The sequence below is a fragment of the Bubalus kerabau genome, chromosome X (assembly GCF_029407905.1).
Source record: "Bubalus kerabau isolate K-KA32 ecotype Philippines breed swamp buffalo chromosome X, PCC_UOA_SB_1v2, whole genome shotgun sequence".
Lineage (NCBI taxonomy): Eukaryota > Metazoa > Chordata > Mammalia > Artiodactyla > Bovidae > Bubalus > Bubalus kerabau.
In genome coordinates this window covers 50,348,936-50,371,789 of record NC_073647.1, presented here as the reverse complement: position 1 = coordinate 50,371,789, position 22,854 = coordinate 50,348,936, and the positions used below count along the sequence as shown (strand labels likewise).

At 49.5% G+C, this 22,854-nt stretch overlaps 1 protein-coding gene and 1 long non-coding RNA gene across 4 annotated transcripts; one reads left to right on the top strand and one right to left on the bottom strand.

The window, feature by feature from the left end:
* Window positions 1–373: 373 nt before the first annotated feature.
* ATP6AP1 (ATPase H+ transporting accessory protein 1) lies at window positions 374–8,168 on the bottom strand. The gene is made up of 10 exons (XM_055563799.1): window positions 7,979–8,168; window positions 7,632–7,758; window positions 4,772–4,846; window positions 4,316–4,509; window positions 3,754–3,794; window positions 2,929–3,014; window positions 2,319–2,560; window positions 1,792–1,839; window positions 1,470–1,701; window positions 374–1,256 (listed from the first exon to the last, which is right to left on the bottom strand). Exons 1-10 carry the CDS (start codon window positions 8,128–8,130, stop codon window positions 1,047–1,049), a joined length of 1,407 nt encoding a protein of 468 aa, XP_055419774.1. The 5' UTR covers window positions 8,131–8,168; the 3' UTR covers window positions 374–1,046.
* Window positions 8,169–8,353: 185 nt separating this feature from the next.
* Window positions 8,354–12,004, top strand: LOC129639087 (uncharacterized). 3 transcript variants are annotated; one of them, XR_008708154.1, is made up of 4 exons: window positions 8,354–8,424; window positions 8,793–8,991; window positions 9,612–9,756; window positions 9,881–10,178. It is a non-coding gene; the product is annotated as an uncharacterized LOC129639087 (long non-coding RNA). The 3 variants fall into 3 exon arrangements; XR_008708155.1 differs by lacking the exons at window positions 8,354–8,424; window positions 9,881–10,178 and adding exons at window positions 10,843–11,040; window positions 11,744–12,004 and having other exon boundaries at window positions 8,431–8,991; XR_008708152.1 differs by lacking the exon at window positions 8,354–8,424 and having other exon boundaries at window positions 8,431–8,991.
* The last annotated feature ends 10,850 nt before the right edge of the window (window positions 12,005–22,854 follow it).

Here is a 22,854-nt window from a genome sequence, read left to right as displayed (position 1 = left end):
GACGGTGCTGAGACCCGCCAGGGATCCGTGCGCGGGAGCCTCCCGCGCCCCGCCCCGGGAAGCTCGGCGCGGCCCCGCCGGCTGGGTGCGCGCTGCTGCAGCAGCCCGAGGCGGGCCCCTGGGGATGTGGGGGCGACTATTGTCGTGGCCGTCTCCCCCGCCTCCCTCTCCCGGGCGCTGAAGGCCCCCGCCCTCCCCTAGTCGCTAAGGCGGGGGCCGGGGGAAACCCAGTTTGCGAACGACCCTCTCGGCCTCCGCTGGGTCGCTAGAAAAGCAGCCTCCATCCCTCCATCCTCGGGCCTCCTCTCTCGGCCGTCAGCCAAGCGCATCCTCCCTTGTGCCCAGCGCAGAAATGAATGACAGGAAACCCAAGCATGGCGACCCGTCTTTATTTTATTTGGAAGGAAACCACGAGCACCCCGGGGCTCCTGCCGGGTACTCCCGACAGGAACAGGTCCCAAACCCCGTGATCACACCCAGCCCACCTGCCATGGAGGTCCCTTCCTTCTTAGGCCAAAGGAATAAACCCCAGTGTACGCCTTATTGTTAGCACATCACCAAAAAATAAAACAATAACGCCAGCTAAGCGGGACAGACAAATAGTACTTCCACACTCCCCCCCAAACTCAGGGAATGGAACAGCTCCTGGCTGCTACAAGGAACCCCATAGAGCCTGGGAAGGGAGGACTGGCTACACAAAAGCACTATCAACAGCAAGGAGCAAAGGTGGAGAAATGAGAATAAATAAGGAGAAGCGGGGTGGATTTTGCAGAACTAACGGCCCCTACCTTTATAATGATCAAGCCTGGGAGATCTGTCTACTGTCTATGCAGAAATATATACACCTTGTGGAGAGAGATGTGGTGGAGAGTGGACAGCCCAGGGAAGACCCTCAGCCAGCTGAACAGGTAGCCTGACAAGCTAGGGGGAGCCAGGGAGTCGTGGGATGGTGGAAGAGGGAGAAGTCTTCCTGCCCAATGGGCCTCTGATGGGGAGGTGACAACCTGGACCCCAGCCACACCCTCAACCCCCCCGCAGGTGTGGAATCACACGATCTGGGTCAAAGTGATGGTGGGGCCCTTGTGGTCGTCAAAGCGGTCCATGGTCTTGAGGCTGAGGATCATGTGCAGGCCGTAGGTGAAGATGAACAGCATGAACAAGGAGGTGAGCAACCCCATCCAGATACCCGGGGAGAAGAAGCCTGCACAGTCGCTAGCATAGGAGAACTTCTTGTCTGTCACATTGAAGGCCTGGATCTGAGGGACAGAAAGCACCGAATGGCCCCACCCAGAGAGGCAAGGTAAGTGTTCCCCAGTTGGTGGGAAGAGAGCAGCAAGGGGATGGGACTACATTCCCAGGCCCAAACCTGAAAGGACCCAGAGACCCTTCACAGGCCTCTACTCCCCCTCGAACCCCTCCTCCAGCCAGGGCTCCCCCACTGTCAGGCACAGTCCCTCCTCCCTTCCTACCTGGAAGTCCCGAAAAGTCAACTGCCAAAGAGAGGGCTGCGTGTAAGGCACAAGGAGGTTGCCATCCTCGTTTTCACTGCTGACATGCTCACAGTGGAAGGAATAAATGCTGGGCCCCGTGACCTGGGAGGCATTGAAGTAGGTGACGGAGCCGTTGCTGTGGATTTCCAGGTTCTCCAAGGTAAACCAGTACCGGGCAGACACTGAGTAGAAGCTGCTAGCCAGAATGAACCTGGGGGCGGGGGGGTGCCGCGGAGTGGGGTCAGGCAGCTGGAGAGGCTGGAGCCACAGCAGCCCACCTGCCCCTGCCTCTCAGACTCACTTGAATGTCACCATGGTCCCAAAGAGTGAGTCATATGTCAGCACCAGCCTGCGGAGGAAGAGGGGTTTTCAGATTCTGGAATGGCCTTGAAAACACTTCCGAGCAAGGCCCTCGGGTCTCCTTCTACCTGAACTGCACCAGGTCCTCCTGCAGAGCCACCTAAAGAACCAGGGCCCTAGCTTGACAGATAGGAGACCTGAGGCCCCATCCCTTTCCAAGTCAGGAACCGGGTAGCACACAGGTGCCCCACCTCCAGCTGAGGGCTCCTTCCTCTGGGTTCCCTGAACCCCCAGACTCCCTCTTGGAGTTGCTTACGGTGCTCAGGCTGGGCCATGAGGCTGCCCAAGGGGGTGGCACCGGGATCCAGGGTGATTAGGAACTGTTAACAACCAAGGCCCCAGCTAAGGATGAGAAGGCATGAGCAGGCAGAGCTCTGAGCAGCAGCCCCACCCTACATCACCACCTGCGTCTTCACGCTGAATGCCCCCCAACACAGACCCAGGCAGGGGCACGCACTTTGCCCTCACCTGGCAAAGGAGTCATTCCAGAAGGAGCCAGTCAGGTTGAGGTCCTGGACCCCAAAGGTGCGGGAGGTCAGGTCCTCCCAGTGCTCCCCGTATGCCACTGAGAAGTTTTGGGCCCAAAAGAGGATCCGGGTGTCGTAACTGTCATTGTAACTCACGGGGACATTCATTGCAGGCGGCACCACTGTTCTCTGCAACAGCTGGCGACCCAGCCCCCCAGTCACCATGGCTACATCACGGGCCACCTGCAAACAAGAGCCCACAAAACCTTCTCTTAACAGCCCTTGAGGCGAGCCCTGAACTAGATAGCCTGCCCTTCCTCTCCCCACTGAGCACCATCTCTGGTCCCACCAGTGATGCTCATATGCAAAAGCTTCCTTTGAGCAGCTTTCCCCTAAGCCTCTGTGACATTGCTAATCTTTGCAACTTCAGAACACTTGGACTTCATGTCCGAAGATGCCAGCCCATAAGGCTAATGGGGTGAGATAGGCAGTGGTTGCCCGACTTCATGGCTCATCCATGCCCCCCACCCCTACACCTGCCCAGAGGAGGAACCAGCCCCCCTCCAGGCTCCCCGACCACACCTCCTGGAGCCCTGGGCATGGGCACGTACCCTAGAAGGGCGGACCGCCGTGAGGGCCGCCGTGTAGGGGATGTCTTCTGACTTGAGTGTGCTCAGCACCTGCCCAATGACCTCATCTGAGGGGTCGGGGAGAACAGAGACACAGGTCAGAGGCAGCCCCTCGCAGCCACTGTACCCAGCAGAAGCCAGGAGAGGCAGGCTGTACCCTCCTGTGCCCTCTCTGGGTGCCTTCTCTGGATGGCGCTCTGTGAGATCACCTTGTGGAGGCGAGCACCCCTAGACGTCTCCACTGTGAAGCCCTTCCCACCCTAGCAACCGGTATGTCCCCGTGTGGGACACCAAGCCCCTCCAAGAGCCGGCTCCCATCAACCCCCAGTAGCATTTTCCATTTCAACAGCCACTTCTCATCATCCCACCCACTTCTGGCCTCCCCTGGGATACCATGGCCCCAGTCACCGCCTCCCCCACGTGGACAGAGAAAAGACAGACAGCTACCGAAAACACCAAATCCACCATGGCAAGTTTCTGGTGACCTTTCTGGGAGGAAGAACTGTCCTCTCTAGTGCATGGGAGACAAGTTCTCAGAACAGGTGTTTGAAACAGTGCTGGCGTGTTAAACCCCCAGACCCTAGGGTGCAGGCTGCCTGGGTGGAAGTTGGCTCCAGGCTGTGCTGAGGAGGCCCCTGGGCATCCAACGCTTGGGCCGAGGCCTAGGGACCTTGCCCAGTTGCCAGGGGCTCGGAGAAGCAGCCAGGCCCCCTGGGAATGGAGAGGGACTGAGGAACCTGGGCCAGCTCTGCATGGCCAAGGGCTGGATAAAGATGGAAACCGTGCACCTTCCCCGACCCCACTCACCATTGCCCATGAGGACTTCCTTCGGTGCCATCAGACCCGAGCTAGGGAAGAGACATAAAAGTTCGAGCTGCCCAAATCCTGATGGCTCTCTGCCACCCATTGGGCTGCCTCCTGAAGCCCCTCCAGGCCCTGGCATTCCCTGGTATAGCCCCGCCACCTAGCACACTCGAGCTGGGCCTCCAAGAGCCACACTCACCACCACCAGTCTCCCCTCCCAGGACCTCTGCTCACCTCGCGGCCCTGCCTGGAATCCCCTGTGCTTTCTCCCCCAGCTCCAGAGTCCCGGTCATGTCCCTGCCACCTCTCCATGAACAGTCCCCGCTAGGCAGGCTGGTTCCCCGCTAGCGAGGCCCATGCCTGGCTCATCTCAGGAGGCCTGAGAGGCCTAGCTCGATGCTGGGCACTGACTCCTGAGTCCCAACCCGGCTGGAGGGCCTTCCTGCCCCTTCTGGCCAGACAGATGCCTTCTGGGAGGGCCTCAGGGTGCTAAATGGAGGACAGCTTGGCTGGACAGAGTTGTGCCCCCAGAGCTTGGGCCCTGAGGCTAGAGGCCCAGCCGTACCTGGCTGTGTAGGGCAGGCGGATGAGCAGCAAGGCCGGGATGCTGGCATTGAGCTTCAGTTCCTGGAGAGTGGCCAAGTCCACGTGCAGGGGGCTGGCCCCGAGCTTCTCCTGCATGTAAGTGGTCAGAGTGCTGATCGCGTACCAGTCAACGGCAGGAAGCACCAGAGAGGAGGGGGCCAGGTCCAGGGCGTTCTGGGAACAGCGGGGAGATAGGCAGATGAGTTAGCAAGGGGCCACGGGACCAGGGCCAGCCACCCAGACCTCGGTGGCAAGCCACACCTACACCGAGTCTCACTCCAGGTAAGAAAAAAAACACACCACACTCCTGGCCCTGACACCTGGCCTTTCCCCATCAAGCCAACGTCTCTGGTTCCTGAGGGGACAGTTCCTATTATGCTGGTGGAGGGAGGCACGGGGTGGCCTCCAGGGTCACCGGCTGGGTGTAGACTCTTACCTCCAGGTTAGAAAAGGCGCTGTCTTGCTTGTTTCCAAACACGCCACCATATGCTGTGAAGTCCTCAATGCTCAGCTAGTAAAAGGGAGAGAAACAGCCTCTGAAGGTTGGACAGATGTGGGGCCAGGGCAGGGGGCAGACACTGGCCCTGGGCATTTCTGCAGGGCCAGCAACAGCTCATTTAGAGGCAGGTTTGATCTGGAGCATGAGGGTGCATTTTAGGGGTGGGGGCATGGAAGGTTCTCTTTCTTTCCGCCAGCAACCCTCTCAGCAGGGCGAGAAGACAAGGAAGGCAGTCACAGGGTTGGGAGAAAATGTGTGGGCAGCTGACTCATGATAACCTCAGGAGTAAGAGCCTGCCTGGAGATAAGAGGAACTTCGGACAGAAGAGGGAAGCTGCGGGGAGGGGGCTGGGAGCAGCTAAGAACATTGATTGCATGCCCCCGGGGCGGAAGGCCCAGAAAAAAGAGAACCTACATGCCAGCTGCAACAGCTGGAGCCGCCTTTGTCCAGTCTGCACGGGACCCTTTGCAAAGGAGGGTGAGAAATCCCCCCTCCCCGCCCCAGTTTTTGTGGAAGGGGACAGATGTGAAGATCTCAGAACACACTGGACCAACCACGGAAGGCTTCTGAGCACTCTGGACCACAATCACCCTGACCCCCATCCTTCTAATCTCCACAACCTATGGATGTCCTTCAACTTTCGCCCTCCGCTCCAACTCCCAGCTTCCTCTGGATTTTCCCAGGGAGGCCCAGAGGTGATCTTAATCAGCTTCCCTGATGTCATCGTGTTTAGTATACACACCTGCCCAGCCTCCTTGCCCTTCTGGGCAGGAATCCTGAGCCTCTCTGGTGTCGAGGCCATCATTCAGAAAGCCTGTGTGCACTCCCTGTTCGAAATCACCCAAGACTTCTGCCACATTTTAGAACTGCGACCAACCCCTTTCCCCCTCATCTCCGGGCTCCTCAACTGACCATCTCCTAAGCCTTTCTCTCACTCACTGTACTCCAGCCACACCAGCTCTTCCACAGGCTCACCCTTTGCACCTGCTGTTACCTCTGCCAGGAATGCATACCTTCCTCCCCCAGCCACATGGCTCCATCTCTACCTCCGCTTAGATCTCTGCTTCAATACCACCTCCTCAGCGAGCACTTGCCTGCTCCCTCTTTATGTTACACAGCATTGCCAGTCACTCTGTCCCTGAGTCTGCTTCCTTCTTATCTAAGGACTATAGTGCTAATGTTATATCATACCAACTTAGCATTTACGTAAACTCCTCACCCTCGCAAGAGTGTTAGCTGCTTCGGAGTAGGGGCTTGGGTGATTCTGCTCATTGCTATGTCCCCAGCACTTAATCAATACCTGTCACAGAGTAGGTAGTCTATATTTGACAAATGAATGAATGAATGAATGCCATCAGATGGGGTGGGGGGGCGCCAGCCAGATCTTTTACATGGACTATCAGAATTGCTCCTCACTGCCCTCTGATGTCAGTGATGTCTTTTTACAGATGTGGAAACTGGTATTTGCTGAGTATTTCACATGTCCAAAGGCCAGTAAGCAATAGAATTGGAACTGAGTCAGAGTTCCAGTCTGACTACATTATTCACAACCTCCTGGAAGGACTACAGGCCAGCACAGCTACCACCCCCTGCCCACAGAGCAAGACCACAAAGGGAATGACCCAAACAGGCCACCAATGAGGAAGAGACAAGCAGAAGCTCAATAATCTCGCAAACACTAATCCTACACTGCCCTAGAATCTTCTTGTGGTCTGCATACCTGCTTTAGGGCCAGAAATGCCCAGATGGGAGGGTAAACAGTGTGCTGGGTATGAGCACAAAATCACAGTGGGGGAGGGGTGTCCAACAGACTCAGGCTGGAATAACCTGGGACTTGCACAAGCCATGGAACTTCAGCTGATCCTACAACCCTTAGCTCCTTAGGCAGTAAAACCAAGATAGTGACATCAGCTCAGCTAGTATGAATGAAGCACTCAGTAATCGATCAATCATTCTTCCATTCTGTCTTACGATCATTACAGTCAGAATCACAACTCTGCCACCCAATAGCTATGTGACCTTGGGCAAGTCACTTGCCATCCTTGGGCTTCTCATCTGTAAACAGGGTTCATCATCCTTGCCTTGTAGTGAGTCAGGTAAGGGTTTGGCACTCAATCAGCATCTGGCCTCTGACCCCTTATTTCCCCCAATCAAGTGGGTGCCATTTCTGGGCCCCCGCCATTCCCATGCTCAGCAGAGTGGCTCAGTGGGCTCATGTTGTGCCCATAACCCAGAGGTAGACGGATGGAAACCATCCTCTGCTAGCTGTTTGTCTTCCCAGGTGGCGCTAGTGTTTAAAAAAAAAAAAACGCCTGCCAATCCAGGAATCGTAAAAAGATGTGGGTTCTATCCCTGAGTGGGGAAGATCCCTTGGAGGAAGGCATGGCAACCCACTCCACTGTTCTTGACTAGGAGCATCCCTGGTGGCTCAGACTGTAAAGAATCTGCCTGCCAATGCAGGAGACCCAGGTTTGATCCCTGGGTTTGGAAGATCCCCTGGAGGAGGGCATGGCAACCCACTCCAGTATTCTTGCCTAGAGAATCCCATGGACAGAGGAGCCTGGCGGGCTATTAGCCCATAGAGTCGCAAAGAATCAGACACGACTGAAGCGACTTAGCAGGCACGCACCATTCCCACTCAACATTCTCCCGCAGGCCTTCCCAAGGAAGGAACCACACCTCTCTGCAGTTTGGACAAGGTCACTGCAGCTTCCCTCGGGGAATGGGCCTCAGTGTCCTGGGGGAGAGGGGGCTGTCTCCTGAATGATGAAGGGAGAGAGGGTTGGGGGAGGCGCACCTTGTCCTGCAGGAACAGCAGCACATTTCGGGGGCCCAGCTCCAGGGCGGGGTCTAAGTAGGTGGAGAGCTGCATGTCGCTGGTGATATGGCCCTCGTGGGTGTCGGCCGCAGGAGCCCACAGGCCTCTAGCAGGAGATAGAGAGGTGCTGTCAAGCGGGGGCTTGAGATCCGAAGCCCGTGGGCTCCCAGCTTGATGCCTGGGGCCCAGAGCCAGCGTCCTTGCTACAGGCCTCCGAACAAGGAACAGCCCCCCCTGGGCCTCGCCGCCCCCCGCCAAGGACAGCTCCGGAGTCGAGCGAGGGCCCCTCAACCGCCGCGGCGCGCAGCGCAGCCCGCCCCGCTCACCGGTCACTCGACCACAGCACCAGCGGCACCTGCTGCTCCGACGTCGCCGCTGCCGCCGCCACCAGCATCAGCGGCAGCCATGGCATCCGGCAGAGCGCTGGAGCCCACCGCGTCCCCGCCCGCACCTGAGCCGCCGCGGTCGCCGCCATCATAACCTCTCGGCCTGTACTGCCAGGACCCACCGCGGCCGCCGCGGATCAGGTGACCGACGCCCCCGCCCGAAGTCCGCCTTGAGCTGCCATTGGTCCGGGCGCAAGACGGCTCTCCAGACTCTCAGGTGATTGAACGATGTGGCTGTCATTCACAGCTGCTCCTTTTCGCTGGTTGGCTGTACGTCTCTCCGGGCGCGCACGCTACAAATAATTAAGGGGGCGGGGCAGAGCTCCTTTGGTTCCCACAGCCCGCCTGCCAATCTGCGGATGCTGGTGGGTGGGACCCAGCAGAAGGTACTGGGCGGAGTGGGCTCCGCTAGTCCCCGCACTCACGGCTTACCGTCTCCCTGTTTTAAAACTTAAGCATCAGGGTCTTTTCCAATGAGTCAGTTATTTGGCCACCTGATGCGAAGAACTGAGTCCTTTGGAAAAGACCCTGATGCTGGGAAAGACTGAAGGCGGGAGGAGAAGGGGACGACAGAGGATGAGATGTTTGGATGGTATCACCGACTCGATGGACATGAGTTTGAGTAAACTCCGGGAGTTGGTGATGGACAGGGAGGCCTGGCGTGCTGCAGTCCATGGGGTCGCAAAGAATCGGACCCGACTGAGCGACTGAACTGAATGCTTAGAATAGCAAGAGGGCTTTCTTTTCCCCGCAGTTGGACCCTCCCTTATACAGGTAAGGAAAGAAGAGGATGCCCAGGAGAGCGTCCAGAGAAACACCAGCACTTGCTAGGGGCAGGGAGGAGGATCAGAAGAGAGATCGGAGAGGAGCATCAAGGAGGAGGGGGAAAACCCTGGGAAGTTTCAAGGACGCCATGATTAACAATGTCAGTCTCGACTGCTGCCAGGAAGCAGGTAAGATGAAGACAGAACACTTTCTTGTACTTAGCAACACCAGTTTGCTAAGAGTGATGTCTTTGTGAGGAAGTGGAGACACAGCGTTGATTGTTCCTTTCTCGAAGTTTGCCTTCAGGAGAGGAAAGAGACAACTAGAGCCAGAAGATGTGAGACACCACCTCAAATGAATTGGGAGACTTTCATCTTTCTCTGTGCCTCTTTTTTTTTTTTTTTCTTAATATATATATATTTTGTGTGTGTTTACAAAAGCACATACAAAACACTTACAATGTTTCAGGTGCACAGCTACGTGGTTCTTATACACATATGTTATTTTTATAATAGACACATCTATTATTGTTAGGTTATTTTCCATTATAGATATTTCAGATAATTTTCCATTATAGGTATTCCATTAGTAATATTGACAAAATATTGACTATAGTTACCTATGGTATACAGTAAACCTTTGTTGCTTGTTGCACATCTATTTTTTTTAATTAGAATCTAGAAATAAAAAAAAGAAATCTAGCAATCTATTCATACTAAGTCAAAAAAAGTGGAATCAAAATGTCATGTTTTTTAGCTATATGCCTCTTTTTTTTTTTTTTTTTTTTTTTTTTGGCCATACCATGCAGCAGGTGGTGTATTAGTTCCCCAACCAGGGATCAAACCCAAATCCCCTGCATTGGAAGCGTGGAGTCTTAACTGCTGGACCACTGAGGAAGTCCCTGTCTGTGCCATTTTTGATTTCTCATATTGGCGACCATTGGAATCTAGTGGGTAAGTAAATGGGTGCTGTTTTGTTTTTTTTTTTTAACATTGATACATATACTGGGTTGAAGAGTATCCCCCTAAAATTCATGTCTATCCAGAACTTGTAAATGTCACTTCATTTGGAAATTAGATCTTTGCAGATGTGATCCAAATAAGGTCATGCTGGAGTAAGGCGGGCCCTAAATCCAATGACTAGTATCCTCCTAAGAAGAGAGAAGTTTCGACACAGACACACAGGGAAGGCCAATCGATGGTAGAGACAGAGTTTTGCAGCCACAAACTGAGGAGCTCCTGGAACCACCAGAAACTGAAATACACAAGGAGAAATTCTTCCCTAGAGCTTTCAGAGGGAACACAGCCCTGTTTACACCTTGATTTTGGACTTCTAGCCTCCAGAACTGGGAGAGAATAAATTTCTGTTGGTTGAAGCCTGCCCATTTGTGGTAATCTCTTATAGCAGCCCTGGGAAACTAAAACACTATATGTTTGCAATTTTTCATAATAAAAAATATGGGGAGATAAAAGTTTGATCATGCCCGTTACCAGCAAGGATGTTGGGAAATAGTCTCGCCTACATGGTGGTGAAAATATCAACTGGTTGAACTGTTTTTAGAGGATAATTTGGCAGCATCTAACAAACTGAAACCTGTATGACCTTTAACTAAGCGGTTTCCCTCTTAGGGATCCATTCAATAGAAATGGGCTTCCCTGGTGGCTCAGATGGTGAAGAGTCTGCCTGCAGTGTGGGAGACCTGGGTTCGATACCTGGGTCAGGAAGATCTCCTGGAGAAGGAAATGGCAACCCACTCCAGTGTTCTTGCCTGGAAAATCCCATGGACAGAGGAGCCTTGCAGGCTACAGTCCATGGGATCATAAAGAGTCAGACACGACTGAGTGACTTCACTTTCACTTTCAATAGAAATACTCAGCCAAGCGCACACAAAGAGAGCTTTTGCAGCACCGTTTGTGGTTACAAAGATGTGGGTACTTGGGACTGGACATCAGGACAGTGTCCAGCCACTGCTGCTGCCATCCCTGCCCCTCAAATACCATCTCCTTGGCAGAATTCAATCTATGTGACTCCCCCCCTAGCCCCACAGAGCTGACAGACCACTGATCACCTCTACTCATCAACTGCTTAGGAGATTGTAATCATGGTTGTCACAAATGTGGCTTCAACTACGACAGTGGCAGTTGAGCTGAAGAAAGGAGGTGGGCTTGCCATTGTTGAGGAAGACAGAGACTGGAGGTGGCTCTTGGATCTGTCTGAGTTGGGGACTAGGAGACGAGGTAAGTTGGGGACAGTTAAGTTTGGGTTGTTTGTGGGGCCCCTCAGTGGCAACGTCTGAGTCAGTTTCAGGGAGAGCTTTTTGCTGGAGCTCACTGTGTCCCCAGAAGACCAGGAGAGGTTGGAAGGCTTAGGGCCATGATCTAAGTTGTGTTTAAAAGGGCTGATTTGGCTGTGGGAGCAGAACGGATGAGGTGGGGAGAGTGGCAGCAGAGACCAGCAAGAGGCTGCTGCCCTTGTCTGGGAGGAAGGTGATGGGGCTGGACCAGGTAATTGAGAGGCAGAGGAAAAAGCCAGATAGACTGCAGAAGTCGCTGCCTGAGCATTGATGTGGGGCTGATGTTCGAGCAGGTGGCATGGTGGCAGGGGCCCTGGGAGCATCTGAAGTGAGAGATCAGAGCCAGGGTAGCCAGCAGATGGGGAAGGGAGAGACCAGAGTCCACATGCTCGAGTCCTTCCCTGTCCTTGCTCTCGCTCTCTGCCCAGTGGCTCAGTTGCATCCCCCTGGTCTGTCAATCCTGCTCAGCCTGGTGCCCCAAGGGAAAAAAAACAGGGATCCCCCCGCTGCCCAAACAGGGCATCACAGCATCACTGAAGTCCAAATTTGAAGGGAAAGATTTTCTCAAAAGGTGTGACCTTGAGGGCCAGCAGTCTCCTGCTCCCCGTCGTTACAGAGGCCCACAGATGCTTTTCTTCTTTGCTCAGTTCCCACAGGTCCCTGGAGTGGTAATCCTCCGGAAGCAGTGGCTGTGGGCCAGGCACTGAGTCGGACTCAGACTCTGCCCCTCAAGTTCCCAATCTGATCTGCAGGAGACGGGACATCAGGGGTCCCAGCCCAGGGTGATGGATGTTCAAAAGGGAGACACACAGGGCCAGGAGGGAGGCACACAGAGGGGCGCGCACCTGAGTCTGCTTCAACTGCAAGGTGACATCTAAGCTGAGTCCTTCAATAAATATTGACAGCACCCATGAGTACCTTCTGTCTGTGGCTTCGTTTTGTGGGTGAAAGCATTTATTCATGAAAACCCACCTGGGCCCTCACCATCCCTGTGTCTTCTTTTAATACAATATTGGACACATCCCCAAATCAGTGTAATATCTGTGTGCTGCGTGGATTACCTATGTTGTGTGGACACGCATCACCTTTACGTTACACACATCACATTATTGCATGTGAAATAGATAATAAAAGGAGCCCCCATCACCCGCCCCAGACTTCACAGAGTGCTGCCAGGTCCTGGGCAAAAATCGTTGTCCCCAAATCCCTTTCTCCTGCCCCTCCCTGCCCCCCGGAAGTAATTGCTAGCCTATATTTGCTGTTTATCATTCCTTTTTCTCTTAGAGGTTGACCACTTCAGGATGCCCTCCTAAACAGTCTTGTGCTCAGTCTGTTGATACTTGAGCTTGACAAAATGGCATCATCCTGCTCATAGACCCACACAGGGGACACGGGGAGCATCAGAGCATCCTCATGGAGTAAAGCCAATGCCTGGTTTTCCTCTTCCATTGGCAGATGCTGGTGCTTCTTACTGTCCCTTGGTTTGCCGGGAGGCTCTTAATGACCTACAGATGCAAGATGTCTCCGGGGCCATGGTCGATGGTCCTCTTGTTCACAATGATTCCGTCTCCTTCCGTTTAGGAGCACCCCTCCTTGCCCATTGCCGGCCAGGAGACACACTGCAAGTGGCAGGGTCAGGGTATCAGGAGACCCACAGGCCCCCTGTGGGAATCTTTCAGCACCCTCACCACAAGTGACTCGGCAATGGAACGTTGCTTACAAAACCCTGAGCTCCATGCTGTGCTTGCTGTGAGACAGGTGAAGGGGGCCACCACCTCACTCCTGCAGCCCATGTCACCTGGAGTGCTCCCCAAAGTGGAGTCCACACCCTGAGCCCGCTCACCCAGGCGTCACACAGTCCTCCCAGGCTTACCTTCCCCCACACATTCCTTGTGTGACTGAAAAAGAAAAGATGAGAAATCCAGATGTCCAGCTCAATGACTTAGCAAAGCAAACTTTGCCTTGGCATTGCCCAAGTCGAGAATTCAAATGTCTACATCCTCATTCCCTTCCCATCACTTCCTTCTCCCTTCCACCAGTGAGCACACACCTGATTTTTGGGGTCATCTCTTGGCTTTTCATAACTTTACCAATTGTATCAGCCCGTTTGGGGTGCTGGGACAAAGTGTCACAGACGGTGGCACTTAGAAACAGCGGAAGTTTATTGCTCACCAAGGCTTGCCGTCAGAGATCAAGGTACCATCAGCATGGGGGAGGGTCTTCTTCCCAGGTTGCAGACTTCTCATTGTATCCTCACTGGGCAGGAGGACTGAAGAAACTGGAGCCTCTTTGATGAAGACACTCATCTCATCTTGAGGACTTCACCTTCATGAGCTCATGACCTGAGCACCTCTCCCAGGCCCCCACCTCCTAATAAATACCATTAGGGCATTAGATTTCAATATATGAGTTTGGACAGACATCCTGACCATGGAACCAGATAAGCAGGCATCTCTCAATACAATGGTTTTGTTTTGTCTTCATTGGGACTTTGTATAAGTGGAATTATTCAGTATTATATTTGTGTCTAGATTCTGTGCTCAAAATTGGTAGGTTAATGTGAGTCATTGCATAATAGCCACATGACTGCTGTTCCTCTGGACAAATATTATGCCAGTCATTGAGCCCTTCTGTTGAGGGATATTTGAGTATTTTCCCACTTTAGATACCACAGCAGGTGTTGCTGCAAACATATATTTGCCTACTGGTGCACATGTATGTGTATTTCCATAGGGGTGTGTGTGTGTGTGTGTGTGTGTGTGTGTGTGTGTGTGTGCGTATCTCAGGTCATAGGGTATATACACTGGGTTGAATGGGCTTCCCAGGTGGTGCTAGTGGTAAAGAACCCGCCAGCCAAAGCTGGAGACGTAAGAGACACAAGTTCAATCCCTGGGTCAGGAAGATCCTCTGGAAAAGGAAATGGCAACCCACTCCAGTTTTCTTGCCTGGAGAATCCCATGAACAGATGAAGCCTGGCAGGCTACAATCCATAGGGTTGCAAAGAGTCTGACATGACTGAAGCAACTTAGCATATACTGGGTTGAATGGTGTCCCCCCCAGATTCATGTCCAGGCTTCTGTGATGGCTCAAACAGTAAAGAATCTGCCTGCAGTGTGGGAGACCCAGGTTCAATCCCTGTGTTGGGAAGATCCCCTGCAGAAGGGAATGGCAACCCACTCCAGTATTCTGGCCTAGAGAATTCCATGGACAGAGGAGCCTGGTGGTCTATAGTTCATGGGGTTGCAAAGAGCTGGACACAACTGAGCAACTAACACTTCAGTTTATTGTGCTTTGTTAATGCAATTACAGGAAGTTCTTACAGTATATATGTTTTCAGCTCTGCCATTGTGTTTCCTCTTCAATGAAATGCCTGCTCACACCAATCTTTCCATTTTTCTATGGATTGCTTATCTTCATCTTAGTGATTTATCCATGGGATTCTCCATAGATAAATAGTGGATGAAGTGAAGTGAAAGGCACTCAGTCATGTCTGACCCTTTATGACCCCATGGACTATACAGTCCATGGAATTCTCCAGGCCAGAATACTGGAGTGGGTAAATAGTGATTTATTCGTGATATTCTCCAGACCAGGATACTAGGATGGGTAGTCTTTCCCTTCTCCAGGGGCTCTTCCCAACCCAGGGATCGAACCCAAGTTTCCTGCATTGCAGGCAGATTCCTTACCACTCACTGAGCCACCAAGGAAGCCCCCCCGCCCTTGCACTTTCTTCATGATGTCTTCTGATGAACAGAATGTCTTAATTTTACTGTAGTAAGATGAGATCAGATCAGTCGCTCAGTCGTGTCCGACTCTTTACAACTGCATGAATCGCAGCACGCCAGGCCTCCCTGTCCATCACCAACTCCCGGAGTTCACTGAGACTCACGTCCATTGAGTCAGTGATGCCATCCAGCCATCTCATCCTCTGTTGTCCCCTTCTCCTCCTACCCCCAATCCCTCCCAGCATCAGAGTCTTTTCCAATGAGTCAACTCTTCACATGAAGTGGCCAAAGTACTGGAGTTTCAGCTTTAGCATCATTCCTTCCAAAGAAATCCCAGGGCTGATCTCCTTCAGAATGGACTGGTTGGATCTCCTTGCAGTCCAAGGGACTCTCAAGAGTCTTCTCTAACACCACAGTTCAAAGGCATCAATTCTTCGGCACTCAGCCTTCTTCACAGTCCAACTCTCACATCCATACATGACCACAGGAAAAACCATAGCCTTGACTAGACGAACCTTTGTTGGCAAAGTAATGTCTCTGCTTTTGAACATGCAATCTAGGTTGGTCATAACTTTCCTTCCAAGGAGTAAGCGTCTTTTAATTTCATGGCTGCAGTCACCATCTGCAGTGATTTTGGAGCCCAGAAAAATAAAGTCTGACACTGTTTCCACTGTTTCCCCATCTATTTCCCATGAAGTGGTGGGACTGGATGCCATGATCTTCGTTTTCTGAATGTTGAGCTTTAAGCCAACTTTTTCACTCTCCACTTTCACTTTCATCAAGAGGCTTTTTAGTTCCTCTTCACTTTCTGCCGTAAGGGTGGTGTCATCTGCATATCTGAGGTTATTGATATTTCTCCTGGCAATCTTGATTCCAGTTTGTGCCTCTTCCAGCCCAGCGTTTCTCATGATGTACTCTTCATATAAGTTAAATAAACAGGGTGACAATATACAGCTTTGACGAACTCCTTTTCCTATTTGGAACCAGTCTGTTGTTCCATGTCCAGTTCTAACTGTTGCTTCCTGACCTGTATACAGATTTCTCAAGAGGCAGATCAGGTGGTCTGGTATTCCCATCTCTTTCAGAATTTTCCACAGTTTGTTGTGATCCACACAGTCAAAGGCTTTGGCATAGTCAATAAAGCAGAAATAGATGTTTTTCTGGAACGCTCTTGCTTTTTCCATGATCCAGCGGATGTTGGCAATTTGATCTCTGGTTCCTCTGCCTTTTCTAAAACCAGCTTGAACATCAGGAAGTTCACAGTTCACATATTGCTGAAGCCTGGCTTGGAGAATTTTGAGCATTACTTTACTAGCGTTTGAGATGAGTGCAATTGTGCGGTAGTTTGAGCATTCTTTGGCATTGCCTTTCTTTGGGATTGGAATGAAAACTGACCTTTTCCATTCCTTTGGCCACTGCTGAGTTTTCCAAATTTGCTGGCATATTGAGTGCAGCACTTTCACAGCATCATCTTTCAGGATTTGGAATAGCTCAACTGGAATTCCATCACCTCCACTAGCTTTGTTCATAGTGATGCTTTCTAAGGCCCACTGGACTTCACATTCCAGGATATCTGGCTCTAGGTGAGTGATCATACCATCGTGATTATCTGGGTCATGAAGATCATTTTTGTATAGTTCTTCTGTGTATTCTTGCCACCTCTTCTTAATATCTTCTGCTTCTGTTAGGTCCATACCATTTCTGTCCTTTATCGAGCCGATCTTTGCATGAAATGTTCCCTTGGTATCTCTAATTTTCTTGAAGAGATTTCTAATCTTTCCCATTCTGTTGTTTTCCTCTATTTCTTTGCATTGATCGCTGAGGAAGGCTTTCTTATCTCTTCTTGCTATCCTTTGGAACTCTGCATTCAGATGCTTATATTTTTCCTTTTCTCCTTTATTTTTCGCTTCTCTTCTTTTCACAGCTATTTGTAAGGCCTCTCCAGACAGCCATTTTTCTTTTCTGCATTTCTTTTCCATGGGGATGGTCTTGATCCCTGTCTCCTATACAATGTCACGAACCTCATTCCGTAGTTCATCAGGCACTCTATCTATCAGATCTAAGCCCTTAAATCTATTTCTCACTTCCACTGTATAATCATAAGGGATTTGATTTAGGTCATACCTGAATGGTCTAGTGGTTTTCCCTACTTTCTTCAATTTCAGTCTGAATTTGGCAATAAGGAGTTCATGGTCTGAGCCACAGTCAGCTCCTGGTCTTGTTTTTGTTGACTGTATAGAGCTTCTCCATCTTTGGCTGCAAAGAATATAATCAATCTGATTTAGGTGTTGACCATCTGGTGATGTCCATGTATAGAGTCTTCTCTTGTGTTGTTGGACGAGGGTGGTTGTTATGACCAGTGCATTTTCTTGGCAAAACTCTATTAGTCTTTGCCCTGCTTCATTCCGTATTCCAAGGCCAAATTTGCTTGTTACTCCAGGTGTTTCTTGACTTCCTACTTTTGCATTCCAGTCCCCTATAATGAAAAGGACATCTTTTTTGGGTGTTAGTTCTAAAAGGTCTTGTAGGTCTTCATAGAACCACTCAACTTCAGCTTCTTCAGCGTTACTGGTTGGGGCATAGACTTGGATTACTGTGATATTGAATGGTTTGCCTTGGAAACGAACAGAGATCATTCTGTCGTTTTTGAGATTGCATCCAAGTACTGCATTTCGGACTCTTTTGTTGACCATGATGGCCACTTCATTTCTTCTGAGGGATTCCTGCCCGCAGTAGTAGATATAATGGTCATCTGAGTTAAATTCACCCATTCCAGTCCATTTCAGTTCTCTGATTCCTAGAATGTCGACATTCACTCTTGCCATCTCTTGTTTGACCACTTCCAATTTGCCTTGATTCATGGACCTAACATTCCAGGTTCCTATGCAATATTGCTCTTTACAGCATCGGACCTTTCTTCTATCACCAGTCACATCCACAGCTGGGTATTGTTTTTGCTTTGGCTCCATCCCTTCATTCTTTCTGGAGTTATTTCTCCACTGATCTCCATTAGCATATTGGGCACTTACTGACCTGGGGAGTTTCTCTTTCAGTATCCTATCATTTTGCCTTTTCATACTGTTCATGGGGTTCTCAAGGCAAGAATACTGAAGTGGTTTGCCATTCCCTTCTCCAGTGGACCACATTCTGTCAGACCTCTCCACCATGACCCGCCCGTCTTGGGTTGCCCCACGGGCATGGCTTAGTTTCATTGAGTTAGACAAGGCTGTGGTCCTAGTGTGATTAGATTGACTAGTTTTCTGTGAGTATGATTTCAGTGTGTTTGCCCTCTGATGCCCTCTTGCAACACCTACCGTCTTACTTGGGTTTCTCTTACCCTGGGTGTGGGGAATCTCTTCACGGCTGCTCCAGCAAAGCGCAGCCATTGCTCCTTACCTAGGATGAGGGGTATCTCCTCACCGCCGCCCTTCCTGACCTTCAATGTGGGATATGTTCCATTTTCTTGATGGTTCATGTTTTTTGTATGTGTGCTCAGTCACTCAGTCATGTCCGACTCTTTGTGACCTCATGGACTGTAGCCTGTGAGGCTCCTCTGTCCATGGCATATTTCCAGCGAGAATACTGGACTGGGTTGCCGTTTCCTCCTCTAGGGGATCTTCCCAATCCAGGGATCAAACCTGCATCTCTTGCGTCTCTTGCATTGCAGGCAGATTCTTTACCACTGAGTCACCAGGGAATCCCTCATGTTTTTAATATCCTCTTTAAGAAGGCTTTCCCTGCCCCTAGATTATGGAAATATTTGCCTACATTGTCTTCTAGAAGTTGTCTTTGTTTTCCATGCATTCATGTACGTTGTGGGGCTTCCCAGGTGGTGTGAGTGGTAAAGAGCCCACCAGCCAATGCAGGAGATGCAAGAGATGCAGGTTCGATCCTTGGGTTGGGAAGATTCCCTGGAGAAGGGCATGGCAACCCACTCCAGTATTCTAACCTGGAGAATTCCATGGACACAGGAGCCTGGCAGGCTACAGTCCATGGGGTCACAAAGAGTTGGACACGACGGAGTGACTAACCCTTTCACTTTCTTCATGTATGTTGTGAGGCAAGGATCAAGTGTCTTTAAGAGAGCTGCAATTGTCCCAGTACTGTTTGAGATGAATGTCCTTTACCCACTGTCTTGGAATACCAATTTTGCTCTATATTAAGTGTCCTTACAGCTGTGGGTCAGTTTTTGGATCCCTGTTCCATTCCACTAATCAATTTGTCTCTCGAGTACCACCCTGTCTGAATTATTATAACTTCACAATAAACTTTGATACCCAAGAAGGCAAATCCTCCCACCATGTCCTTTTTCAAGAGGCTGTTCCTGGGCTATTGTGTGTCCATATTGATTTTAAAATCAATTCATTATATTGGCTAGATTATTTAAAGTTGTGGTAAAATGTATATAACAAAGTACCTTTTAGCCATTTTTTATTTAAAAGATTTATTGTGGTAAAATAGTGATATAAAACTTTACCATTGTAATCATTTTTAACTGTCCAGTTCTGGGGCATGAAGCACATTCACATTGTTCTACAACCTTCGTCTCCATCCGTTGCCAGAACATTCTCATCTACCACAAACTAAAACTATCTTCACTAAACACTATATATATATTCCCTCCTCCCCCAGTCCCTGTCACCCATTCTACTTTTTGTCTCTACGAATTTGACTACTCTAGGGATCTCATATGTATGGAATCATATACTACATGTAGTCTTTTGTGTTTGACATATTTCGCTTAGTGTAATGTTTTCAAGGTTCATTCACAATGCAGCCACAATGTCAGAATTTCCTTTCTTTTTATGGAGAATAATATTCCCTTGTATGACCCCAGTTTATTTACCCATTCAACTGTTGATGGACCCTTGAGTTTCCTTTTTGCTGTTGTGAGTAATTCCGTAGATTAATTCTGGAGAACTGACATATTTACTATATCAAGTATTCCTACTCATGAGCATGGGATCACTTTCCATTTACTTGGGATCACTTTCCATTTACTTGGGTCTTCTTTAATACCTTTCTATAAAATGTTATGATTTTCCTTATGTAGATCTTTCACATCTTCTTGTGAGATTCCTAGTTACCTTGTAACTTTTGTAAATGGTGTCTTAAACCATACTTTCTAATTTTTTATTGCTGGTGAATGTATGTAAATACAACTGATTTTTATACATGTTGATCTTATAACTGGGAAACTTTCTAAAACCTTGTTTCCAAAAATTTGGGTATAAATTCTTTCAGGTATTCTTTCAGTTCCAGAAGCTAGAAGTGGTACCAAAGCTGTTAGACAAATGAAATCAAAAGTAGAATACTTGTAAAGAAGGAAACAACACTGTCATTATTCTCTGCTATTAGGACTCTCCACATAGAAAAACCAAAAGCTGACTTTCACCTCATTTTGTTCCAAGTTTTCTGAGACTGAACATGAGACTTCCTTGGTGGTATGGTGGATAGGAATCCACCTGCCAATGCAGGCGACACAGGTTCGATGCCTGGTCTGGGAAGATCCCACGTGCAGCAGAGTAACTAGGCCCATGTAACATAACTACTGAGCCACAACTCCTGAGCTCATGTACTGCAACTACTGAAGGTCATGCACTGAGAGCCTGTGCTCCACAACAAGAGAAAACACCACAGTGAGAAATTTATGCGCCACCACTAGAGAGTAACCACCTGCTCTGGCAGCAGTGAAGACCCAGTGCAACCAAAAATTAATTTAATAAATAATTTAAAACACAACCATGTGGAAAAATGGAACATTTATGTAGGGTATCAAATCAGAACTCTTCATGAAATAGTTGATGTCTGTCAAAATGAATATAAAGTATATACGTGAAAAAGGGATGTTACATTTGGACCTATGCAGATGCAAACTGGCTGACAGTCTGTTTTTTCCTACAAGTGAAAGTTGCTCAGTCATGTCCGACTGTTGGTGACCCCATGGACTATACAGTCCATGGGATTCTCCAGGCCAGAAAGGGTAGCCTTTCCCCTTTCCAGGTGATCTTCCCAACCCAGGGATTCAACCCAGGTCTCTCACATTGCAGGTGGATTCTTTACCAGCTGAGCCATAAGGGTTTATGTTCTTTTTTTTTTAATGTTTACAAGGGTTTATGTTTTTTCCCCTTGTTGTTGTTCAGTTGCTAAGTCATGTCCAACTCTTTGCGACCCTATAGACCACAGCATGCCAGGCTTCCCTATCCTTCATTATCTCCTGGAGTTTCTTAAAACTCGTGTCCATTCAGTTGGTGGTACTAACCAACCATCTCATCTTCTGTCACCCTCTTCTCCTCCTGCCCTCAATTTTTCCCAGCATCAGGGTCTTTTCCAGAGAGTTGGCTCTTCACATCAGGTGGCCAATGTATTGGAGTTTCAGCTTCAACATCAGTCCTTTCAATGACTATTCAGGGTTGATTTCCTTTAAGATTGACTGGCTTGATCTCCTCGAAGACCAAGGAACTCTGAAGAGTCTTCCCAGCTCCACAACTTGAAGACATCAATTCTTCAGTGCTCAGCCTTCTTTAGGGTCCAACTTTCACTAATGGCTAACCTCAGATATGCAGATGACACCACCCTTATGACAGAAAGTGAAGGAAAACTAAAGAAACTCTTGATGAAAGTGAAAGAAGAGAGTCAGAAAGTTGGCTTAAAGCTCAACATTCATAAAACTAAGATCATGGTATCCGGTCCCATCACTTCATGGCAAATAGATGGGGAAACAGGGGAAACAGTGGCTGACTTTATATTTTTGGGCTCTAAAATCACTGCAGATGGTGACTTACTCCTTGGAAGGAAAGTTATGATCAACCTAGACAGCATATTAAAAAGCAAAGACATTACTTTGTCCACAAAAGTCTGTCTAGTCAAGGCTATGGTTTTTCCAGTAGTCATGTATGGATGTGAGAGTTGGACTATAAAGAAAGCTGAGCACCGCAGAATTGATGCTTTTGAACTGTGATGCTGCAGAAGACTCTTGAGAGTCCCTTGGACTGCAAGGAGATCCAACCAGTCCATTCTAAAGCAGATCAGTCCTGTGTGTTCATTGGAAGGACTGATATTGAAGCTGAAACTCCAATACTTTGGCCACCTTATGTGAAGAGCTGACTCATTGGAAAAGACCCTGATGCTGGGAAAGATTGAGGGCAGGAGGAGAAGGGGATGGCAGAGGATGAGATGGTTGGATGGCATTACCGACTCAATGGACATGAGTTTGAGTAAACTCCGGGAGTTGGTGATGGACAGGGAGGCCTGGCGTGCTCCAGTTCATGGGGTCACAAAGAGTCAGACCCAACTGAGTGACTGAACTTCACTAATGGCAGAAAGTGAAGAGGAACTAAAGAGCCTCTTCATGAGGGTGAAAGAGAATGAAAAAACTGGCTTAAAACTCAACATTCAAAAAACTAAGATCATGGCATCTAGTCCCATCACTTCATGGTAAATAGAAGGAGAAAACGTGGAAGCAGTGACAGACTTTATTTTGGGGGGCTCCAAAATCACTGCAGATGGTGACTGCAGCCATGAAATTAAAAGATCCTTGCTCCTTGGAAAGAAAGCTATGACCAACCTAGACAGCATATTAAAAAGCAGAGACATCACTTTGCCAACAAAGGTCTGTATAGTCAAAGCTGTGGTTTTTCCTGTTGTCATACATAGATGTGAAAGTTGGACCACAAAGAAGGCTGAACACTGAAGAACTGATGCTTTCGAACTGTGGTGCTGGAGAAGACTCTTGAAAGTCCCTTGGACTGCAAGATCAAGGGACTTGATCCTAAAGGAAAAAAGTCAGGGAAAAGTGAAGGAAAAAGTAAAGGAAACAGTCAATCCTAAAGGAAACCAACCCTGAATACTCACTGGATGGACTGACGCTAAAGCTGAAGCTCCAATACTTTGGCCACCTGATGCAAAGAGCTGACTCTTTGGAAAAGACCCTGATGCTGGGAAAGATTGAGGACTGGAGAAGAGAGTGGCAGATGGTGAGATGGTTGGATAGCATTACTGACTCAATGGACATGAATTTGAGCAAATTCTGG

Coding starts and splice junctions, on each gene's coding strand:
- ATP6AP1 (XM_055563799.1), bottom strand. CDS start 8,130: ATGATGGCGGCGACCGCGGCGGCTCAGGTGCGGGCGGGGACGCGGTGG. Junction 2,561..2,928: donor CGGCGGTCCGCCCTTCTAGG/GTACGTGCCCAT, acceptor TCTTGTTTGCAG/GTGGCCCGTGATGTAGCCAT. Junction 1,257..1,469: donor TGACTTTTCGGGACTTCCAG/GTAGGAAGGGAG, acceptor TCTGTCCCTCAG/ATCCAGGCCTTCAATGTGAC.